Source organism: Cebus imitator, unplaced genomic scaffold, assembly GCF_001604975.1.
Source record: "Cebus imitator isolate Cc_AM_T3 unplaced genomic scaffold, Cebus_imitator-1.0 Scaffold229, whole genome shotgun sequence".
Classification (NCBI taxonomy): Eukaryota; Metazoa; Chordata; class Mammalia; order Primates; family Cebidae; genus Cebus; species Cebus imitator.
In genome coordinates, this window is record NW_016107544.1 from 1,334,862 (window position 1) to 1,352,267 (window position 17,406).

At 37.0% G+C, this 17,406-nt stretch overlaps 1 protein-coding gene across 8 annotated transcripts in view; it reads left to right on the top strand.

Moving 5' to 3' along the window:
- The window catches only part of CEP112 (centrosomal protein 112), a 646,693-nt gene that overhangs the window by 441,251 nt on the left and 188,036 nt on the right, over positions 1–17,406 (top strand). For all 8 annotated transcript variants that reach the window (XR_005195271.1, XR_005195272.1, XM_017497316.2 and 5 more), the window contains one exon: positions 7,174–7,323. Coding sequence is in view for 6 of the 8 variants with exons in the window: in XM_017497316.2 (XP_017352805.1) it covers positions 7,174–7,323 (150 nt within the window). In the remaining 2 variants the exon portion in view is untranslated. The remainder of the gene's footprint in view (positions 1–7,173; positions 7,324–17,406) is intronic.

Here is a 17,406-nt window from a genome sequence, read left to right on the forward strand (position 1 = left end):
AGAGACTTTTATTCTTTTTTTTTCTTTTTTTTTAAATATATATTTTATTGCATTTTAGGTTTTCGGGTACATGTGAAGAACGTGCAAGATTGTTGCATAGGTACATACATGGCAGTGTGGTTTGCTGCCTTCCTCCCCATCACCTATATCTGGCATTTCTCCCCATGTTATCCCTCCCCAACAAAAGCCTTTGTACTTTCAAGTTAAACTTCATTCATTTCAGTTTTTTTGTGGAATTGCATCATATTTTTCTGGGTATACAAATAAACAATATGGTTTTAATATTTCAGTCATTAAAGTCAAGAAAAATTAGGCATATTTAACCATTTGAAACAACACACACATGCACACACACACACACACACAGATGTTGTAAAACCAGCCTGTGCAGTTTGGCACTAGCTGTGCTTTTTTTGTAATATCCTATTTTGCTGTACCTAAAGGCTGCCTCAAACAAAATTCAAAATGACAAATAATTCTAGGCTACGTCTGCAGCTCAACTGTTGACTCTTTTAGGAAAAAGAGAATTCTAAGTCCCTATATCCACAACTTGCTACTTGTACTTACTATTGTAGTTTCAGTATAAGAAAGGCCAATAATTGAATGCCTGTCCCTACTTGAAATATGATGCTCAGAGTACTTTTTCAGCATAAATTTTTACAGTGATATCCAGTAGTATCATTTAAGGAACTCCAAGTATTCCTTAGTTGTACAAGTGATTCTAGAACAAATAAATACTACTTATTTTTACTTTGCAGGTAGGTAAATCCATTTGGTTTTGTAAGTATCATATCTAACGATTGGTAAAATCAGCTTGTCTTCATATATATATAAATACATATATATATATATATATATATATATATATACACACACCCACATGGTGGTATTTGGTAGTAAACTGGAATTTGTGTACCATACTACCACATAATTCCACATAATAGTAGTAACAACAAAACAATAATAGTATCCAATGTTGGTGGGGCATTAACCATGTTGACTCATTCAGTCTTTCACAATAATTCTGGGATTAGGAACTATTATTGGTGCCATTTTTCCATTTGCGAAAACTGAGATTCAGAGAGATAAGATCACATAAGTTGGCAAGTGACTAAGCCAGCACCCAGTCTGGATCTGACTTCAAAGTGAAAATTCTTAACACTACCAGCCTGGCCCATTTTTAATATGGCAAAACTTTGGTGATAATTATAAAATGGCTTTTTTCTTTCTGGTTTTTTGTTTTTTTGTTGTTGTTGTTGTTTTTTTTTGAGATGGAGTTTTGCTCTTGTAGCCCAGGCTGGTACAGTGGTGCTGTGGTGCAGTCTGGACGTACTACAATCTCCACCTCCAGGTTGGTTTCAAGTGATTCTCCTGTCTCAGCCTCCTAAGTAGCTGGAATTGCAGGCACCTGCTACCATGCCTGGCTAATTTTTTGTATTTTTAGTAGAGACAGGGCTTCACCATGTTGGTCAGGCTGGTCTCGAACTCCTGACCTCAGATGATCCACCCACCTCAGCCTCCCAAAGTGCTGGGATTACAGGTATGAGCCACCATGCCCAGCCTAAAATTTCCATTCTACTAATTCACATCCCATTAGAAAAGCAAAAAGTCTTTGTCCAAATGAAGAGTCCTATGTGTTTATGTAAGAAATGATGATTATGTCTTGGTTGCCATTATCCCAGCCCTTCCTTGAGAAAGGAACATGGAGAAATGTCCTTTTAATCCACTGAAAAAGATTCTTACAATTAAAAAAAAGAATCTATTTAGGCCAAAAGTTAAAGTTTAAATTAAAACATTAAAAATCCCCAGTTGGCGTATCATAATATTCTGCTTATTTTGCTTTATGTTAAATGGGGGAAGCAGACCGAGAGTGAGATATAAGATAGCTAATAAAAATGCCTAAATAATGAGAGTGTAAACAGGAGTATTTATCTAAAGGAATGTATGAAGAAGCCTGATTAGTTGATATTAAAGCAAATTAAACATAAGTGAAAGCAGAAGAAAGCCTGAGCTCTCGAGTCCAACACCCCTGGATTTGAATACCAGCCCTACCACTTCCGTGACCTTGAGCAAGTTACCTGCCCTCTTTGGAATTCAGTTTTCTCATCTGTCAAGTAGGGGGCAGTACTAACCTCATAGGATGGTTTTAACTATTAAGTAAAACAATGCCAAAAATGTGTTCAGCGTAGTGCCTAGTACACACTAAAGCACCTAATGACTGTGAGTTATTATAGTCTCAGCACTAAAATTGCCATAGAGAAAGAGGCAGGGAGGGAGAGAAGAACAAAAAAAAGTTTGGAAGGTGGGACAGATTATTGCTTCAGACACCATGTTTTTGGGTGTTTACAAGTTGATAAAATCTCCTTGAAAAGTTTGGAGAGGCATAGGGTTCCTGTTTTCCCAAGAAAAGACTTGAAGGAGGAGAAGGAAGAACTGACTAGCAACAACTGTCATTTCAATAATCAAGGAACAGTGCAACACCAAAACACCTTAGAAAGGGTGTAATGGAATAAAAGGTAGTCCATCCTTCTCATAAAAGTTAGGATGAGAACCTTACATCGATAATGTTTTGTTTGCTCACCCCTAAATATTCGTATATGTGAACTGGTATTTGAGAAACCTTAGTCTACAATGCCAGTCAGTTCAGAGAAGCATGTCCGATTATTTTTAAAGGAGCATTATGAAACAGGACTGTGGATTGATCTCTTCATATTTAAATGATAGTTTGTTGGAATCTCTAACTTGTATTGCATTAAGCTGATGAAGAACACCAAAAGCCAAACTGCTTAACTCTGTCGGGGTTTTAAAAAGCCATCTCTGAAAAAAAAGAAAATGGATGCATTAGTAATCAATGTGTTGGTACCCCCAGAGAGCATCAGATTAAATTTGGAAAATATTTTAAAGGTTTTCCTCCTTTAGAGGAAGCTACTTACTTTTCATGATTTTATCAAGCCTTTAGGACCTAATAGACCATGTACGCTGAACCCTGGGCACACCTGAGAACTGTGCCCGCTTCTGAGATCTGCAGCGCTCACCCTCACCATCACCGCAGTGTTGGCACCATCTCTGGGCACACCCCCAAATATCATTTCCATCAGAATCACATTTTTTAAATCTTAACAAAGGAATGGAGACAATGCAAACACCGCAGTGGTGAATACTGAAGTTTACTCCACTTAGAACATTGAAATAGTAAGTTATTATATATTACCCTTGTCTCTTCAATATTAATATGATTTTCCCCACTCAACCTAGTCATCTAGTGGCCATTTTTCAAGGAAAGATACTGCCATTTTGTCAGAATGTCCATAGTTAGAAACATGGGCAGGACTGACGTTGGGATGCCAGTCGAGCTGCCTGCTGCCAAGGGACTGGTGTCTCCTACCACTGCCCCACACTTACTACCCAACACCTGATGCATATTAGTACCTGGGAATATTCCACGTGAACCTGTGCCCATCTTTATGCCAGCCTCCTAGGGGCCAACCCAGAATGCACAGGGCATCCTCTTATGTTATGAGGCGCTTCAGCATTCACCTAACCTCCCTAAGCCTTCCTAAGTTTGTCTTCTCTATTGTATTATATTTTAAAGAAGAGTTCTATAAAACTCTCAAACTGTACTACAATCTGAAAAACAATAGAATGAGTTGAAGGTGAAATTCTAACACTTATTTAGGATCCTGCTCTTTTTTTTAAGACCACTAACATTTTCCCAAAGCGTTAATTGCTTAACAATTATTAACCATTATGACTTTCATGGGTTCGTTGCTTACAGCATCAGCTCAAAATAGCTCTCCTTTTGTTTCCCAAAATATAATTTTTAATAGCTATATGAAAATGCTCTAATCCACTTCTTTGTTTGAAGCTAATGAAGTATAAACATTTTAGTTGAGTGGTAGCATTTTATTCTATGGTTTTTAATAATGATTCAATCAAAACTGGAGGGTTTTGATTATGATTATATATATTAGCTTTCATTTTTTCTTAGAAATGTTAACATTATTATTCTGCAGGAAGGGTAGATTATCTGGATATAATTTGCCAGGTGATGGCTTTTTATTGCTTACCGTGATTATAGTTCTACTTAATAACTGAGTACCAGTTATTATATACCCTGAGCGAAGAAGAAAGTAGTCCATTTTCTTACACTCTAGGTCTACAACCTGGAGAGTTTTGTTCCTTACCTGAAGCATGTTAATCTGATTATTATGATTATTTCTCAGTCTTAAAGTATTAAATCTTGTTTTTTAAATTATCCTTATTTTAGTTACTGCTCTATAGCCGTATCATCTGTGAGTCTGTTCAACCAAATAATTTATCTATTTATCTAGCCAAGTTGTTTCACCTGAAGCGTTTTAACATTCTCCCTTTTATATCACCTTCCTAGGTTTTAAAAATAGCTTTCCAAAAATAATCTCAGTATTTCCCCCAAAGGAATCTCTCCTTATTCCCCCAAAGAATGTAATGTTTTATTTTCCACATAAAAGCAAGCATGTCCTTCTTAGAACATCCTGGACTTGTAGTCCCTTCCAAAACCTGCAGTTTTTTTCTTTTTGAGATGGAGTTTCACTCTTGTTGCCCAGGCTGGAGCGAAATGGTGCAATCTTGGCTCACTGCAGCCTCTACTTCCCGAGTTCAAGTGGTTCTCCAGCCTCAGCCTCCCAAGTAGCTGGGATTACAAGCGTGCGTCACTACACCCAGCTAATTTTTTGCATTTTTAATAGAGATGGGGTTTCGCCATGTTGGCCAGGCTGATCTTGAACTCCTGGCTTCAGGTGATCTGCCCACCTCAAAACCTGAATTTATTTTGTCCTAAATCTTCTGAAAATGAGAAATGCCCCTGTTCCATGCCCTTTGATCATTTGAAGTATCCCAGAATATTTTTTATCTTTATTCTTTGGTCAGCTACAAGCTAGTCTCAATCTTAGTACTTTTTAAAGAAAACATTACTTTGTACTTTAAAAATACATCACATGACTGCAGTTGTGGATATAGGAATCTATTCATGTGTTAAAACTGCACAGAGCTAAACACACGCACACACCCTGTCTCTCTCACTCTCTCTCTCTTGCCCTCCTTCTCTCTCCAGAATTAAACCCACTCTGCAAAGTCGTAGTTTACTCAGCTTAAAACATTGAAATAGTAAGTTGTTTTTTTGCTGTTTGGCCCCATGTTCTCATAAAAGATCAATCTTCAATTTTATACTAGGCCAAGGATATCTGGCTCTTTTTATCCCCGGCTCCTCTGGCTCTGTGACTGTGAGTTCATTGTTCTGTGCATCAATTTTTGACATTTACTATGAGAATTTAATCTTTCCTGTTTCACGGAAGTGCTTTTTACTGTGAGAATTTACTCATTTACTATGAGAATTAATTGAGTTGATGTCAGAATGGAAACAATATTTAATCACAATTCAGAAAATGGATGAAAACATCTTCATTCTCAGTAAATGAAGGCCTCCACTCACAGCAGAAGTTTCAAGTTTGCATTTAATAATATTGACATACTGCTATTATCTATTTTGTCATTTCACAATTGGCTAAATATTTGATTATGGACAAATTCTAAATGTCAAGCTTTGGCACAGTGAATTTGCTCGTTTCTCAAAGCATAAATACTCCATATTTTATTGTCAAGATGCTACTATTTATGTCAGTAGTAACAACTAGTATTTCTATAGCATTTGGCTTCAGACAGTTTCTATTTATTGCCTTATAATTCTATAATCTAGTTTCATCACCACAAAATAGGTGGAAAACCTGAGCTCAAGAAAGATGCCTTGTCCAGTATTTCTCACCAACTGCCCTCCCCCCGGCTTAGAACCAAAAGAATTATATTTGAACATGGTCTAATGTTGTTTCTTTTATTAGAAGAAACAACTATTTCCTGCTTTTAAAAAGTCATCACTATTGAATTTGCAAGGAAATGAATACATCCAAACCAAAGGAAGGACAAATGCTCTCAGAAGGCCAATTAAATATAAAAGTTTCTCATCAGATGGTTAATTTGAGAAGCTGGAAGAACCCTGTCTGGGAGACAACAGATTCTTAAATGTAAGGAATACTAGAGGAGGGAATGAAAATGGCATCACGTAAAGCAAAATAATTATCCATGAGTTAGGAAGAAAACAACCCACTTGCAAGTATAAACTTCTCTGCAATACCAAAAACGTATCTTAAAGAAAGATAAAGTTGGCTGGTTAAAAGACCCAATTAGTGCAGTGATTGGTCTGATGGCCTGTCTCCTTAGTTGGATGTCATTTTCAACAATGTAAGATATTTGGCCTCTTTCCATGCCTCTGCATCCTCATTTATAAAAGATAGGCAAGCCTAGCCTGGTGGCTCATGCCTGTAATTCTAGCACTTTGGGAGGCTGAGGCAGGTGAATCACCTGAGGTCAGGAGTTCAAGACCAGCCTGGCCAACATGATGAAACCCTGTCTGTACTAAAAATACAAAAAATTAGCTGTATGTGGTGGCAGGTACCTCTGTAATCCCAGCTACTGGAGAGACTGAAGCAGGAGAATCACTTGAACCAGGAAGCGGAGGTTGCAGTGAGCCCAAGATTGCACCACTGCACTCTAGCCTAGGAAACAAGAGCAAAACTCCATCTCAAAAATAAATAAATAAAAATCAGAAATAAAAGATACACAATAATACTTGTCTCACAGTAGTAAATGACATAAGAACTTAAAGTGTTAAACACAATACACAAACATTACTGTATTCTCAAAAATTATTGCTTAGAATTAGGTGACTGAAGAATAAACTCTGTTCATTTTTTTCTTTGGTTATTACACTTCAAAGCATTATGAAAAGCAGAATAGCTTTTCTCATTCTAATAAGTGTATTTCTCAGTAAAATAAAATCTGACACTTTTCATATTTTTGAGATCACAGATGTTCTTTCTTCTGATGAGTAAATATTGTGGAATGTTATAGTGGAAACGTCTTCCAAGTATATTTGGTTCAGCAGTTGTTCACCATTCACAGTTTTATTAAAGTCTTTTATTGTGTGGAATTTCATGCATTATAGTGTGTGATATGTTAATTGAAAATATTTAGTTTGTGGAATAGAGTTTTGCCAAATCCATTCTTTTGTTAAGCATAAATACATATAAAATAGATGCCTCTCCCAGAAGAATTTGAAGTTATAGCATGCTGTTTTCATTTTAGATCATAGCAGAACTTCAGACAACCATTTCCTCTCTGAAAGAGGAGAACAGCCGGCAGCAGCTTGCTGCAGAAAGGCGGCTCCAGGATGTTATACAAAAGTTTGAAGATGAGAAGAAGCAGCTGATTAGAGATAATGACCAAGCAATCAAGGTAATCTGAAGACTTCAGTAACCAGTGGTACCAGCTGCTTTAATGTAATTAAAAGGAGGGCTGAAATCCCAGCAGTGGGCAGATGAATGCGGGTATCTGGCTTGTTCACACAGCCTGCAGTAATTCCATTCACTGGACTCTACCTTTGATGTATCCAGTGACTCAGGCAGACTTCCCTCTAAGAGATCGCATGCCAGCATAAAAAGTCATTTTTGGCAAGCCCAGTCCATTCACATTGAACAAATATTTTAAAAATACCCTCTCCTTTCTCTGGAGAACCACTTTGGAATTGTCTCTTGAAATTAGAATGACTGTTTGAGCCCAGTACTGCTGGCTATTAAAGTCAGAAGTCAGCATCCAATTTACATTCTGTTCTTTGCCCACATCCTTTCATTATGCATTCGCATAATGAAAAATAACCTGTTTGAGGCTTGGAACGCCAACTATTTGATGTGCTTTGACACAGTACAGGATAGATGTGTTGCTGCTGAGAACCTAGGTTGTTTCCAAATGACTTCAGAGAATCACACCTTTAATAGCAGCAGAAAATTCCCTGGACCCTGATTCTTTTGGTGATAGGCATTTAGATCTCAAAGTAGTTTTTTCTTGGCTTCATGGCAGTGAATATTATTGTAAGGGTCTGCATCATGCTGGGTTTAATCTGTGAGGATAAGCATCTGGAAACCTTTATAAATGAGGCTTAAGAGAGAACAAAACATTTTTAAAGAATTCCCAGCAAAAGATTATTTTTCAACGACTTTAGTTTGCCATAACCATACTTAAAGCGTGTAGAGTAATCACACAAAGCAAAGAGCAATAAAAGAAACATTTGGGTTTTAATAGCTGCCCTTTCCTGCCTTACCTCTTCATCTTCTTTTTCTATAGCCTATTGCAGGCAATCTGAGTAATGTTGGGAAGAGTTAGTGTTAATGTCCATTGCTTTTTATATATTCCCTTAAAGCTCAGACAACACTAGATAGAATAAAAAGCCTTAAGATATGGACAAAACCTTCAAGGCCATTACATCCATCCTCCTCACTTTACTAGTGAGGACTTACTTGTTAATGACATTTTCTCTGCATATTTCAACCTGTGAGCTTATTTCCCCTACCTGTGTTATGGACAAAAAAAAGATTTTTTTTCATATTCTAGTGGTTTAAAAACATCTTTCAAGTTTTTTTATCATTTACAAACGCACAGGAAGTGCCCCATTGATCTGTGTAACTGATTTGCTTCACAAACTGCGTTGCATATTTTTAAAACTTGTTTTAGTTCTATAAAATTTCTATATTAAGTGGATTTATTTTTCACTTTATGTCCAAGTACCAAGTGGTAGGTAATATTCAAATTTTAAATGAACAATCAAATCTCAATATAAGCAAAAATGGAAAATATAAGTTTACTGCTAACAACGTAGTTCTAGTATTGTTTCTTGATTTTAAAAATCTTGAAAGAATTATAATTAGTATAATTGTCCATTTTAAACTAATTATTAGTTTTAATTATTTAATTTTAAAATTATTTAATAATTTAGTTAATTCTCACAGTTTTACAATATATACAAAAACATATGTATCATATGTTACCTGAAAATAAAAAATCAAAATTACAGTATAGGTAAGATATAGCTAAGTTTTGAGTCACTCACTTAGATTATACATAAAGTAAATGACATTTCTTTTTTGCTAACCTACATTAAAGTTGCTAAGATAATTAACTCATTAACGTTCATTGCCTTGGCTGTTTTTTGTAAGAGCATATTACAAAAAATAATGCAAATAATAGCTGATATTTACTCAACATGTACTTTGTACCAGGCTCTGCCAAACATTTTCATTCACCTCTTGTTCCATTATCTCATTTAAATCTTATGGTAATCTTCATGAGGAAGGTATTTCTATCATCCCCATCTTACAAATGGGGAAACTGAAAGCATGAGGTTAAATAACAAGCCCAAGATCATCCTGATGGACAATTGGCAGAGGCAGTTTCAAGCCACAGTCTCTCTTTCTGGAGAGCCTCAACTATTAACTGTTATACCATACCCCAGTGTCCTACATCCTGTCTGTGAAAATGAGTCAAATGACCAAGTGCCAAAATGAACCTGGATATTCCCATTTTATTCTTCTCTCTGCATGAATGATATAACATTTTTGCAACAGTTGTTTGATTTGGACATTCTGATTATATTTAAGTGTTTTGTACATGTAGATATAGGTACATGGATAGATATTGATACTAAAAGAGAGGCACAGCCACTATGAAGCTTGATTTTCTGGGACCAAATGCATTTGTCTGCAGATATGTTCAATAGTCCCGTAAGTAACTGTGAAACATACTTCACTCCACTTCTGGGTTGATGATGAACTGAGCTCTTTCAAGCTGGTCATCAAGAATGGAGACAGAGAGTAAACCTAGTACTCATTCTGTCAGAGCTTATAATAATGTTTCTGCAAATAAATCATTAAAGTGATTCTAGAGAAAAGGTGCAGTATACTAAAATCCACGTAAAGGACCCACCAGTCAGGTGCAATATAACTTGATAAAACATTTCTCGAGGATAATTTGGCAATACCTGTCATTCATTATTAAATTGCCTGAGAGATGTGCCTAGCCTTTGACCCATTTTCAGAGTTTGCCCAAAGGTGGCAATTAATAATCGCACTAAGATTTAGCTAATCAAAAAGATGCTTGTTCTGGCTTTCATCCTTTCAGACAATAGTTATTTATTCAGATCCTCTTATGTGACGGGTACCTGTGACACCAGCATTCTCTATATTCTTTCCATATTTTTAACTATAGCAAATACACTGAAATCTCTGCACTATTGGAAATGATGTTGCAGAGAATATTTAAGAATATTGAAAATGTTCACAAGATGTTTTTCAATGAAAATGCACATTACAAAACATAGACGTGAGCTCATTTTGCAAAACAAAAGTTTAACTCAAGAGAAAAAAGACTACAATTATATCAGAATTTTACTAGTGGATATCTCTGAGTGGTAGAATTTATTATTTTTTCTGTACTTAAATTATAACAGCACTTTTGCAATGAGAAGCAATAAAAATTGTTTGGTAAAATGGGAAAAGCTACCGGCCTGAAGAAACCCATTGAACATTATGGGAATAGTCGTAGGTGAGACTTAACAGCAGGCATGATCCTCACTGTCCAAGAAACAACAGATGAAGTAAGGTCTTTTACAGAATAGAATTCCTTTAGTGTAAAGAGTTATACAAACAAACAAAATTCATAAGAGTAGATACTTTATGCTATAATACCCTATCTTTTAAAAATCAAGAGCAAAAAATCTTCTTTGTCACTTATTTACTGCCTTAGCTCACTCTTTACATTCAAAGTCACACCTTTCAAAAGAATTTTCACCACTGCGTACCCCAAAACTTGGTGGTTTAAAGCAACTACTATCTGCCCATAATTCTTTGGATCAGAAATTTGGGCAGGGATCAGCTGGGTGGTTCATCTGCTCAATGTGTGGCATTTGCTGGGGTGCTTCATGAGGTTACATTCAGCAGAAAGCTTGGCTGGGGTTGGAATGTCTGAGCCGGTTCCAGGCCCTCTCCATATGAGCTTTCTCTCTAACCAATTAATTAGATTTTTCACTTAGCAGCTGATGTCAAAGGGAAATAATTAAAAGGGGTAAAAGCAGAACCTGCATTTCCATTAAGGCCTGCCCTAGCAAGATTCAGAGTCGCTTCCACCACATTCTGTTGATTAAGATAGGTCATACTCTAGCTCAGAATCAAGGAGAGGAGAAACAGTGACCATTCCCTCAGTGGGAGGAATGGCATAGATTTTGAGGCCATCTTACGTCTATCACAGTAGTCTATACTAAATCCAGTTTTTATCTCCCATTTATTCCTCAACTATACAAAATAGTACAAAGAGGAAAATACCTCTATTCCTGCTACCCATAATCAACACTAATTAACATCATGGCATATTTGTATCCATATTTATAAAGAAAATCTATTCTCTTGTTTTTGAAGAAGTATGAATGTCATACGCTCATTTATAAATGATTTAAAATGTAAGAATAAAGTAATAGTTTTTAAAGTCACCTCAAATCCTATCACCCAAAAATAAACATAGAATTAAGGTAAATATTATTTTTGATATCCTACTATGCATAAGGGAAAAAGAAAAGAAAGCTTAGTAGGTTTATGAAATGAATACTGTAGATTTTTGTTTGTTTTAGAGAAATCTTTAATTTTACTTTAATTCAACAAATGAAAGAAACTAAAGTAAAACAGAAGGAATTGTTCAGAACATGTTGTCTCTGCTTGAAAAACATGTACATTTGCACCCTCATACTTTCTCCCATAATCCTTCCCTATCACCCTCTACCTTGGATAGTAGTAGTATTTTTGCACTGTCTGGGTTTATGATATTCACAATTTTTAAATCATATCCTGTAGTTTAATTTTCATGTTATATTTAAATCTATGCAGTGTTTATACTAGGCCTTTGACCATAGCGCCTCCATTCCCAAAGTTTTTACTTTGATTTGTTTCTTGATTGGCTGGATGGTGCTGTCTTCCCTGAGTTTTTTCATGTATAAGAATGTCTACTGGCTAACCTTTATGATTGAATGGTGTGTTGCATGGACGCAGTGTTCTCGTTCACATTTTCTCCGCATGTGTAAACACGGCTCATCAAGCATTTACGATTGCTATGAGAAGGCTGGGCTAGACAAAGCGTTCCTCTGTGATGTAATTTGCTTTTTCTGAGGCATTCCTGAAGAAGTCCTTCTTTCTCATGTAAGTTTAGTAGATTAACCAGGTTAAATTCAGTAAGCAACTGAGATCTGTGTACATGTTCAGTATTCAACAGCAAATACTTCTGAAGCATAGTGGTTCTCCTTGTAAGTAAAGCTGATTTGTAGTGTCTCTGTGTGTTCTTTGACCTGAGGGAAGGGGAAGGCAGAGCTGGCGCCCAAGCCAGCATGCACCTGGCTGAACTGACTCTTCTCACTTTGAGATTATGTTAAGGGTGTTTCAGGGTTCACATTACTTACATGGGAGGGGCATCTTCTGTTCCTTTGAGTTTTTAATGATCCCAATTTGGTGTATATCCCTAAGTCCTTCCCTCAGAGGTGGCCAGCCTTGATGTTTATCTGTTTTCTACCACATCCATCTCCCCTGCTGTACAGCCAGAAGAGGAAAAAGATGAGACTGCCACACCATTTCCTGATAGTATTGAGAATTCTCAGGATTTTGACTCATAATAAAATAATGATCCTAGGGCCATGGGCAAGTTTTGAAGTTGAGCCCCTGTGCAACTCTTCACCATGCTCCAGAATCAGATTCCTTTCTTTGACCCCAGGTTTTTAAAATTTTTTTTGTATGATGTCTACCTTACCACTCGATATTGTTCTGTTCATGCATTTTTGCTAGCGTTTACTCTTCTTTACTCATTTTATTTGGTCTTGGGAGAGGGACATTCAATCTACTATCTGATCTCAGAAGCCTAGTTCACTTCTTTCTAACATTTAACAAGGAACTGCTGCTCTTCGGTTATTACCACAATAATGCTACATAACAAACATTTTTGAAGACTCAATGACTTTCACTAACGTTTATTTTCTTGCAACATGTCTACGGGTCACTGTTGTGGCTCAAATTCAGAATGTGCGTTAACTGACCAGGCTTGCCTCCAGTCTTTAGATCGATTTCAGGCCAGCTCTACACATCTGTACAGTCTGCTTGGACTAGTAGTTGTGTGGAATATCCTCTTCATGGTAGATTACAGAAGGTGCAAGAGGATGGGTTGAAAGAAATCCCTGTGTCCTCAGCCTCATTTCTGTCCACATCAATGAGGCAGGGAAATTATATATTGACTCTAGTTAGAAAACTATGAACATCTGTTAACAGCGATTTAACCTGAACATAACTAGCCTCTAAAAACCACCTTAGCTCTATGGCAGCACTTTCCTCGGGCATCTCCCTTTCTGAATGCCTCTTTCCCACTCTTGTTCCCATCTCCTCTTTTTTGCACTGAAATAATGGTATTACTTAGGGCCTATTTTGTTTTCTCTATATATACTGGATTGTCCCTGGACAACCCCATCCCTTCGTGTTAACTTCCAGACAAATTAGTTTTGAATTTTCACCACTATTCAAACTTTTCTCCTGAGCCCTCGATCCAAATTTCTATTGGACATTTCCATTTGGATGGGCCATAGACTGTACAATCTTGACCTGTCATAAACTGAATTTATCTTCCTCTTGCTTTTCTCCCAGTCCCAGCCTGCTCTTGTTCTTGTATTGATTGTCTAAATTAAAGTACCACCATCATCCACCTAGTCACTGAAGTCAGATTCCTGGAAATACCTCTGAATGAATTCTTTCCTTCCCTTAGCTCTCATAGGTCAGTTTCTAGAAAAAACGCCTAAATATCTCCAAACTCATACTCCACTCCCCAATCACTAGTTCCTACCTTCTAGGTCAAATCATCGTCATCTTTGACCTTGCCTAGCACAATCACCCCTATGTAGAGTCACTGCCAATAACTTGACCCTCTCAAATCTATGCCTCACATTACTGATAAGATGACTTTTCTAAAACACAAATATGAGCATGTTGTTTTCTCTTAAAATTCATCAATGGCTTTCCATTGCCTACAGGATAAGACTATACTTGTCAGTATGGCATACAAAACACTTTATGATCTAAACCAGCAGCCCTTAAGATATTCTCTGCAGACTCTGATGAGTCCCTGAGACCTTTACAAGAGCTCCACAAGGTCAAAACTACTTTCATAATAACACAAGACATCACTTTCCTTTTTTACTGTGTCAATACTTGCACAGATGGTATAGAAGCAGTGGTGAGTAAAACTGCCGGTGCCTTCACACAAAACAAGGCATTAACATTAAACCATATGACTAGTTATTATTTTCTTTACTACCATGAACTTATGGTTATTAAAAAAAAAAAGCAAAGCAGTAAAATGTACAGACGGTCCCTGATTTACAGTGGCTCAATTTACAATTTCTTGACTTTGGTTAATCGGGGTATTAAGTGCATTTTCCAACTTAACGATGTTTTCTACTTACGTTGGGTTTATTGAGACTTAACACCATCTTAGTTGAGGAGCGTCTGTATTGATTTTGTTAAAATCTCAAACCTCGAGGACACATCCCTTTTAATATTAATAGGAAGTACACATGAATCACTTCTGCTGCATACTGAAGTAGGATGCCTGTCTTAGGGAAAAGCAGTTCTGTGTCTGGATGAGTATGAGCTGAACTCCAGTCACTCTGAAAGGACAATTGACAGGCAACCTATGCTTATTCACACTTGAGTGTTTGGCAGATGTTTTCTTGAAAATGAATGAAATTAAACAAGCCTGACACTTCAAGGATAACAACTGACTACATTGTTGCTAATTATAAAATTTGAGCTTTCAAGCAGAAATTAGAATTTTGGAAAACTAGTACCACCACTGTGGGCTTGACAGCTTCATAATACTTACAGACTTTTCTGATGAGATTGGTGATATTATTAGTGATGTGGATGGCAAGAAAAGGGGAGGAAGGGAGTGAAGTGTATCAGCATTTGGAAGAAACATGTTTTCCAAATGACAAACACCTGACGTTACAAAACCATGCATGAGTAAAAGATTCATTCAAAATACAGAAGAGACCAGTGGATGTTAATGTAATAGTATGAAAAGCTCACTGATAGAGTTTCAGATTCCACATTGCAGCTAACTTTTAAGAAGTTACCCCTTGTCAAGTTTTGGTGTAGTAACAAAAATATCCCTATCATCTAAAAAGGGTACTAATATACTCCTCCTTTTCCTAACTTCTTATCTATATGAGAATAGATTTTCTTCCTATACTTCAATCAAAGCAACATCTTGCAAGAGGTTGAATGCAGAAGCATATATGAGAATCCAGCTGCCTTCTTCTATCAAACCAGATATTGAAAAGATTTGCAAAAAATGAAATAGCCAGTTGTCTCATTAATTTTTTTTTTTCCTTTGGAAAATAATTATTTTTCTATTAAAATATTATATTTGTGTTTACACATAATGGGTTTATTATCACCATTTTTAATGAATTAAATGTTTTAATATTTCTTAGTTTTAATATATAATATGATAAAATCAGTAGATGTAATCCACATATACAAAACCTCTTTGGGGTTGTCAGTTTTTTGTTTTGGGTTTTTTTTTTGTTTCTTTCTGAAGACAGAGTGTCACCATGTCGCCAGGCTAGAGTGCAGTGGTGCAACCTTGGCTCACTGCAACCTCTGCCTCCCGGGTTCAAATGATTCTACTACCTCAGCCTCCCAAGTAGCTGGGACTACAGGCATGCGCCACCACACCCAGCTAATTTTTGTATTTTTAATAGAGCCGTGTTTTCACCATATTGGCCAGGATGGTCTCTATCTCTTGACCTCATGATCCACCTGCCTCGGCCTCCCAAAGTGTTAGGATTACAGGTGTGAGCCACTGCACCTGGCTGAAGTTGTCAATTTTTAAGAGTGGAAAGGGGTCCCAAAACCCAACATTTTGAGAACCACTTGTCTAGACATCACCCTCCACTCCCTCTCATCAGTTGCCAGTCCTCAACATAGACGCCATGTTCTCTATGAACCCGTGCCCCATGTGAAATGCCTATGAGCTCTGTGTGAAGTGTCCTTTCCCTTTCACTTAAATGTCATCTCTTCTGTGAAGCATCAGAGTGAGAAACTCATGCCAACCTCATTCATTCCTCTAATGAAGTGTTTGCTGAATGACAATGCTGATCCACAATCCTCCATCCAATCCAAATCTGAAGGTTCTAGGAAGGTGGTGCTTGTGCTGTATCTGCAGTGGGTCCTGGGACAGCATAGTCTACTCAGACACATACAGAAACAGTGAAATGTATGAGTGTCCCCAGTGAATGGGACAAGTAGAGATTGTAAATACCCACCCAACATCAGTTAGGCAGGCTGTTCCCAAAGAAGTTAACTGCAGACTTTCAAAAAGAATTTGTATCTTTCAGAGGGTTTTTGGATTTCAGGATTGCAGATAGAACATTGTGGACCTGTATTTAGATTAATTCTCTTTCTCGCCAGCTAGACTCTAACGTTTTAGAGAGCAAGCTTTAGTGCAACGTTTGTTTCGATGGAAGTGCTAGAAATACACAGAATAAGTGAATGCTGTTACCTCATAAACCATGAAGGACTCTGATAACAAATAGTGTCACTTTATTCTCATGTCATTTTATTTTTAGTGGCAGCAAGCTCATAAATATTTTGTAATGGTATAGCAGCTATGGGGAGATAACTCAGATCTGTGGTAACCATCATATATTTTGCCTAATTATACAGATTCTAAAAAAAGTACTGTGTGCCTCATACACACACACACACCTTGTTTTATCACACTTTGTTTTATTGCACCTCACAGATATTGTGTTTTTTACAAATTCAAGGTTCGTGGCAACCCTGTGTCAAGTCAGTTGGCACCATTTTTCCAACAGCATGTGCTCACTTTGTGTCTCTGTGTCACATTTTGGTAATTCTCTCAATATTTCAGACTTTTTCATTATTATATCTGTTATGGTGATCTGTTATCAGTGATCTGCGATGTTAGTATTGTCATTGCTTTGGGGTTCCACGAACTGCCACCATGGAAAACAACGAGCAATAAATGTTGTGTGTGTTCTGACTGCTTCACTTCCTGCCCATTCCCCCATCTCTCTCCATATCCTTGGGCCTTTCTATTCCCTGAGACACAACAATATTGACGTAGGTCAATTAGTAATTCTATAATGGCCTCTAAGTGTTCAAGTGAAGAAAAGAGTCACACATCTCTAACTTTAAATTAAAAGCTAGAAATTATTAAGTTCAGTGAGGAAGGCATATTGAAAACCAAGAGAGGCCCAAAGTTAGGCCTCTTATACCAAACAGCCACACTTGAATGCAAAGGAAAAGTTCTTTTTTTTTTTTTTGAGATGGTGTCTCATTTTGTTGCCCAGGCTGGAGTGCAGTGGTGCAATCTCGGCTCATCACAACCTCTGCCTCCCGGATTCAAGTGATTCTCCTGCCTCAGCCTCCCAAGTAGCTGGGA